This window comes from Gossypium hirsutum, unplaced genomic scaffold (assembly GCF_007990345.1).
Source record: "Gossypium hirsutum isolate 1008001.06 unplaced genomic scaffold, Gossypium_hirsutum_v2.1 scaffold_30, whole genome shotgun sequence".
NCBI classification, from domain to species: Eukaryota; Viridiplantae; Streptophyta; class Magnoliopsida; order Malvales; family Malvaceae; genus Gossypium; species Gossypium hirsutum.
The window spans coordinates 42,501-50,000 of NW_024402774.1; the positions used below are offsets into that span (position 1 = coordinate 42,501).

Consider the following 7,500-nt stretch of genomic DNA (forward strand, 5'->3'; position numbering starts at 1 on the left):
GAGCACCACCGACACCTTGGTGCTAGGATGTGCGGAAGCCTCGAGCACCAAAGCTAAAGTTGGGCCCCTGTTGGTGCGGGAGCGTCGGGCTAAAAAAAGTGTCCCCGTTTCAGACACATGAATGTCGCCTGGTAGTTTTGTTCAAAAAAAAAAGAATGTCGCCTGGTAGTGTAGCGTAATAGCAAGCGTGTTTCGTGTTTTTCTCTAAGATTCTGGCGATTCTGTTTCTTGGTTTTGTGTTCGTGTGTGTCTGCCTTGTTTTTCAATGGCAGTTGTGGTGGATTAAGAGTTTTGAGGATGTATAGCGATGGTCTTTGGCTTTGTTTGCTTATTTCTCGGTGACGTTTGTTGATTGCTGGTTCGCTGTGATTGGATCTTGTCAAGTGTCAAAATTGAGAGGCGGATCTTGATAGGCATTAATGATTTTGGCCTGCTGCTTTGATTTTTGGGTATTGTACGGTGGTTCAGATTTGATGTGACTGGCTCTGGTCTTGTTTTTCGTCGGACAAGACGTTTCTTGCTGACTTTCGCTTGGTGGTTCATGGTGAATTCTATCTGATTGTTACGTATTCTTTTGTTTTCCTGGTTTTGCACACAATACGATTTAATGACTACGTATGCTTTGCATGGTTTTTCTTGGTAGTCTCGCTGGATAAAATCTGTGGGCCCCACGGTGGCCAGAAATTTGGTTCTGTTTTGACTATTTTACTTATCTTTTTTGTTTTTTCTGCATGTTTTTAAGGGGTTTTGCAAAGTCCTGTGTTTCTGCATGGCTTTCTTGCATGTTGATTTTTGCTCGTTCTATGTTACTGTTGGATGGTTGGGGGCTTAAAATATTCTCTGGTTCGCTTACTTCGTTGATCGTTGCCTGCTTGCCTTGTGTTTCTCTCTTGCATGCCATTTTTTGCGGACTCTCTGAGGATTTTTGTTCTGAACGGTTTTTGGGTGTAATTCTTGTTTCTAGGTTTTCTATCTTTTCGTCGTGGGTGTCTTGCTCGATCTTTCTGTCTCTTGGGTTTTGTTTGAGATGTTGTTTTCGGTTCTGTTTCAGATTTCTTTGAAGGTGTTTCTTTAGTTTCGGGGTGGGTGTTTTGACGGTGGTCGCGGGTTGTATGCGCTTTGCCCCGGTGTTTTCTTGATTGTTGTGTTTTGTTTCTGGGTTTGTTCCTCTTTTTCTCGCTTTCCGCTTCCGCAGTTCTCTGCCTCGTCTTTTCTTGGTTTCAGGTGGCATGGAACTGGTCAACCTATGAAGTTCATGTGCTGGAATTGTCGCGGTCTGGGAAGTCTAGCAAAAATAAGAGAGTTAAAGCAACTCCTTGTTGCCAACAACCCTGACATTATCTTCCTCAGCGAAACTAAAATGGCTGCTAACGAATTCCGTAGGGTCCAAAATAATTGTAGGCTGCAGAATGCTTTAGCTGTTAATTCAGAGGGCCGGAGTGGGGGTTTAGCGATGATATGGAAGGACGGGATGAATGTGGCTATCCAGAACTATTCCAAGCACCATATAGACTCTTTGATCAAACTGGAGGGTGACAAAACCTTACGTGTTACGGGTTTCTATGGACATGTGAATCCGAGCTGTAGAAGCAGTTCATGGGAGATGTTACGGAGGGTGGGGGATTCGGCTCAGGAGGAATGGGTGGTCGGAGGAGATTTTAACGCAATTTTGAATGATTCTGAGAAAGAAGGCGGACGCAGAGGAGTGAGAGCCTAGATGTATGAATTCAAAAACGTCATGGAAGAATTGGCCCTGGTGGACATTAAACCCGATAGCGGATGGTTTACTTGGGTAAACAATAGGGACGAGGGAAGCTTGATAAAGGAGAGACTTGATAGATTTCTTACCTCGGTTTCAGTGGTTGAAAATTATCCGTTTATAGCCACCAAAATGGTGAGACAAACCCAGTCCGATCATGATGCAATCATTTTAGATCTATGGGGTAAAAAACCGAAGGATTATCCGAATGATAGTAGATTGAGTTTCAAGTTCGATGTCTGTTGGGCCAAGGACGAGGATGCAAAAAAGGTTATAGAAAGAGCCTGGAACAGAGACGGTACTGACTATGGGGATAAGATTGAAAGGGTCAGGTCGGCCCTTGGTCCTTGGCAGTGTAAAAAATATGGCAAAATGAAAGGGGAAATGCGGAAATTAGAGAAACAGATAGAGTTGATCATTGACTCGGATAGCAGAGAGGAAAGTGGGAAGATGCTAAAGGAAACTCGCAGAAGGCTTGACTTTCTCTATGCTAGGGAAGAAAGCTACTGGGCTCAAAGGTCTCGGTCAAGATGGCTAAGGGAGGGTGATCGAAACACTAGGTTTTTTCATGCTAAAGCCTTAGGTCGCTTAAAAAAGATTTATATTGAGAAGCTGAAAGATGCGACAGGAAATTGAGTGACAAAAAGTAAAGACATTAGTACGGTGGCTAAAGATTATTTTGCGAGTTTGTTCCGATCAAACGGTCAAAATGCCAATATCCAAGAGATGGGATACATAAGGGAGTGCGTGACAAGGGAAGCAAATGAATGGCTTAATATGGCCTATATGGAAAGCGAGGTCCTCCAGGCTATCAAGCAGATGGATCCGAATAAAGCCCCTGGAATCGATGGTCTTTCGGGAAACTTCTTCAAGCACCATTGGGAGATAGTGGGAAAAGACACCATTAAATTCTGCATGGATGTCCTTAACGGAAACAAAAACATCTCTTGCTTAAATGATACTATGATCATTTTAATTCCTAAGACTAGAGACCCTTGTGAGCTTACTAATTTTCGTCCTACTAGCTTATGTAGGTATGTCTACAAGATCATCGCAAAGGTGTACGCCAACAGGTTAAAAGCTGTCCTACCTAGCTGCATTAGCCAAAATCAAAGTGCTTTCGTGCCGGGAAGGATGATACACGACAATATCCTAATTGCACATGAGCTCCTCCATTACCTTCAAAGTTCAAAGAATGGTCCCAATAAAGGGCTCGTGGTCAAGCTCGACATGAGCAAAGCTTACGACCGCGTTGAATGGAATTTCATTGAAACAGTTATGAAGAAAATGGGATTTGAAGGGAAGTGGATTGAAAAAATTATGGAATGTGTTCACTCGGTTAAGTATACGGTTAAATGTAATAATGTTCTATCCGATACTATTATCCCGGAGAGGGGTCTCCGTCAAGGGGATCCCTCTCCCCTTATTTGTTTTTGTTCTGTATGGAAGCATTTTCGAGAATGCTTATCAACTCACAGGAAAATAAAACTTTAAGAGGTATTCGGGCGAGCAGGAACGGCCCTAGAATAAATCACCTATTTTTTGCTGATGATGTACTTTTGTTTGTCAGGAATAAAACGAGAGATGTGGAGAGTCTTGCGAATATGCTTAGTATCTTCTCTAATATTTCAGGGCAAGAGATTAATTTCGATAAGTCAACGGTCTTTTTTAGTCCAAACACCTCACGTGATCAGAGAACAATCCTTAGTGGAATCCTTGGCATGACGGTGGTGGAAAAATTAAATAATTACTTGGGCCTTCCTATTCCAATTGGTAAGAAGAAAACAGCAGCTTTTCAAGAGATAACTAATAGACTGTCTTGCAGGATGAACAACTGGACAAAGAGACTGCTCTCGTATGGAGGAAAGGAAGTCTTCATTAAAGCGGTTCTTCAATCTATCCCTACGTATGCTATGTCGATTTTTTTGGCTCCCAAAGGTGTCATTGAAGAAATACAGGCTAAGCTTAGCAGAACATGGTGGGCTGGGAAAGAAAAAAGTGGATTCTGGACAATGGTTCCTTGGAAGACTCTGTGCAAATCGAAGGCTATGGGGGACTTGGAATAAGAAATATTCGATTATTCAACTTGGCCCTTTTAGGGCGTCAAGTGTGGAGACTAATAAACAGCACAGATTCTCTTTGCTTCAAAGTTCTGTCTTCAAAGTATTTCCCCGATGGAAACATCTTTAATACAAAAAAGATGGACAAAGCCTCCTTTACTTGGTCAAGCATTGCGACTGCGGCGGAAGCTCTTAAAGTCGGTTTTGGCTGGCAGATTGGTAATGGCGAGAAGATTAATATTCGGGCTAACAATTGGGGTCTGGAAGGGCTCAATAGGGATGCTATCTTAAGCAACACTCTAAATCATAATGAAAAGAGTGTGAAAGGTCTCTGGCATGTGGATTGTAGAAGGTGGAATGTTAACAAAGTTAAACAAGTGTACGGGCATGACTGGGGTGACAAGATCTGCGATATTCCCATCGGAAATGAGAACCAGGAAGACAAAATGATATGGTTCCACAACCCTCATGGGTGCTTTAATACAAAGTCTGCCTATTCTTGGCTGTTGTTGAAGGAAATGGGATTTGGCCCGCACAGGTATTTCTAGAAAGCCTTATGGAAGCTTGACACTCTACCGAAGATCCGTGTTTTTTCATGGAGGGTGGGGCATGAAATTCTACCTACGAATAGTAAAATTACCACAATCAGACAGGGATTTGACAAGGGGTGCCAAAGATGTGGAGCTGAGTCCGAAACGGTGCTACATGCGTTAAAAGACTGCCCAACGTCGAGAGCTGTCCTTTCGATAGGAGGATGGTCTAGGAGCCTTATTTCCAAGAATTATGATCACTGTATTGATTGGCTGGAAGATTTGATGCGTGTTCTTGACAAGAGAGCCATGGCTGATCTGATGACAACGCTATGGAACTGCTGGAACAGCAGGAATAACTACATTTTCAGAGGAAAAGCAGAGGAGGCTCAGTTGATATGGGAAAGAGCTAGCAACCTAAGCAAGGAGTTTAGAATTTGTAACATGCTAGAAGAACCATTACTTTCAAACAACATCGTGGAGAGGAAGTGGAAAAAACTGCCTAAGGGTTTCATTAAAATAAACTTTGATACTGCAGTAGGTGAAAACAAAATAGGGTATGGGACGATTATAAGGGATGAAGAAGGCTTTGTTTTAGGAGGCGGTGGGAGTTTTAAAGAGCTTAGGTTGTCGGTGGAAGAGGCTGAATGCATGGCTTTTGAAGAAAGCATTAACGTGGAGCGTAGATTGAAGTTAAATGAGCATGTCCTGTTCCAAACGGACCACGTGGGACTGGTCAACAGAATTAATAATTTAGACAAGGACGTCACTGTTATTGGCGCACGGATTAAGCAATGCAAAGCTGCTTTTAATTTTTTTAAATCTGCCAAGTTAGTTTGGACTGAACGCTCACGTAATAATGTAGCCCATTTACTTTGTAAAAAAATGTTTAGCGAGGCCATAAACAGTTTGTTTGAAATGGATTATCCGTTCGATATCCATAATGCTGTAATTCGTGATGTTTCGTAATAAATTGTGTTGACCCTTGTGGTCCTTTTTGTTTCAAAAAAAAAAACATTGTCGCCTGGTAGCACATTGACCAAGTTTTTTTAGCTCTTTAGGGGTGAAGTGATATTGAGCGAGCAGGGGTTGTCCAGGGCACTGTCCACGCCCATCTCATGCCCGGACGTTGGTGCCCCCCACCGTCGGTTAGGTTCCCGGCGGTGCTCCGGCGATCCATCCCGGCGGTGCTCCAGCGATCCATCCGGCGGCGCTCCGGCGATCCATCCCGACATATAGAAAATGATGCAGCGAGTTGTCCCGGTCCCTCCCCTTTCGGAACAAGAGCCTCCAGCACCTTGGGCCCTTGGTCATGCCGGAGCATATGGCAGCATCGGCACCTTGGTGGCTCGGATGTACGGGGGCCTCGAGCACCATCGGCACCTTGGTGCTTAGATGTGCGGGAGCCTCGACCACCATCGGCACCTTGGTGGCTCGGATGTGTGGGAGCCTCGACCAGCATCGGCACCTTGGTGCTTGGATGTGCGGGAGCCTCGAGGAGCATCGGCACCTTGGTGCTGGGATGTGCGGGAGCCCCGAGCCGCATCGGCACCTTGGTGGCTCGGATGTACGGGAGCCGCGAGTGGTATCGGCACCTTGGTGCTTGGATGTGCGGGAGCCTCGACCACCGTCGGCACCTTGGTGGCTCGGATGTATGGGAGCCTCGAGCACCATCGGCACCTTGGTGCTTGGATGTGCGGGAGCCCTGACCACCATCGGCACCTTGGTGCTGGGATGTGCGGGAGCCTCGAGCAGCATCGGCACCTTGGTGCTGGGATGTGCGGGAGCCTCGAGTAGCATCAACACCTTGGTGCCTCGGATGTGCGGGAGCCTCGAGTAGCATCTGCACCTTGGTGCTTGCATGTGGGGGAGCCTCGTGCACCATCGGTACCTTGTTGGCTCAGATATGCAGGAGCCTCGAGCAGCATCGGCACCTTGGTGCTAGGATGTGCGGGAGCCTTGACCAGCTTCGGCACCTTGGTGGCTCGGATGTGCGGGAGCCTCGACCAGCATTGGCACCTTGGGGGCTCGGATATGCGAGAGCCTCGGACACCATCGGCAACCTTGATGCGTAGATGTGCGGGAGCCTCGAACACCATCGGCACCTTGGTGCGTGGGATGTGCGGGCTAAAGAAAAGTGTCCCTATTTTAGACATACGAATGTTTCCTGGTAGCAGATTGACGAAGCTTTTTAGCTCTTTAAGGGGTAGAGATCCGCTGCCCCCCGAAGTGGCCCCCCTCCGAGCCGAGGTGGGGTGTGTTTAGCCCCCCCATGGGGGTCGGGTCATCCCGCATGACTCACCAACGGTGGTGGGTTGGTCGCCGGCGGTAGTGGCCGGGGTGAAGATTTTTCGGTCGGTCAAGCCCGTGCCCATAGAAATGTAGCCAACGACTCCAGGACCAAGTTCCCTATATCGGGCAAAGATCTCTTAGGGTGGCTTATGCATTGCTATGGGCTCGAGCTTGGCTTGCCCATTCGCCCCCGTCACGTTTAGGGGCGCCTTAGGCATCCCAAGTCGGCGACCACACGGCACCTTGGCCTTGCCAAGCCCTTGCCCGCATTCGAAGCTGCCCGTGACCCCAGTACCAAGTCCTTTTGACGGCAACGGCTCACTAGGGGGTGTAAGTTGAGATTGTAGGCTCGGTCTTGGCTCGACTAAGTCCTAGTGGGACTTTGCTCCTCGTAGTTCTCGTACCAAGCGGTTGTGGTGCGGCCTCGTTCGTTGTTCCTTCCGCTCCCCTACCATTCGATTGGTTGGGTGGACTATTGGGCGGTGTGCGTGGGCGCTACTACTAGTACGCAATGGGCATATGAGTGGTGTTTTGGTTGTGTGTATTGGCAGGCTCCATGCTACTCGCATCGAACTGTCGAGCTACACTCCTCTTCATTAACTCCCCTTATTGTAAGTGAACTCAGGGGGTGGTATCGGGATCTTGTGTTGCGTACCTAAGCTAGATAGAATTATGGATGTGTTGCCGTCCCTTCTCCATCTCGTGCCCTTCGGGGTGCGTGGTGGACCTCAATCGTGCCTTGTGTCCCGAGTGTGCCCCCTTAAATCGACGTGGCCTCGTCGGTGCACTAGTGCTCGATCATGCTTTCGGATGCGGAAAATATTTGTGAGAGTAGGGTTCAGGCCCTTCTCTCTCGATG

The 7,500-nt window shown here is 47.2% G+C and overlaps 1 protein-coding gene across 1 annotated transcript; it reads left to right on the forward strand.

Annotated features, from left to right (window-relative positions):
* The first annotated feature begins 1,738 nt into the window (after nt 1-1,738).
* On the forward strand, nt 1,739-2,395 carry LOC121226187 (uncharacterized). Its single transcript, XM_041110280.1, has one exon. The coding sequence runs from the start codon at nt 1,739-1,741 to the stop codon at nt 2,393-2,395; it is 657 nt and encodes a 218-aa protein (XP_040966214.1).
* Nucleotides 2,396-7,500: the final 5,105 nt, after the last annotated feature.

Bases quoted from the DNA above. Each gene is read 5' to 3' on its own strand.
- LOC121226187 (XM_041110280.1), top strand. From the start codon at position 1,739: ATGGAAGAATTGGCCCTGGTGGACATTAAACCCGATAGCGGATGGTTT.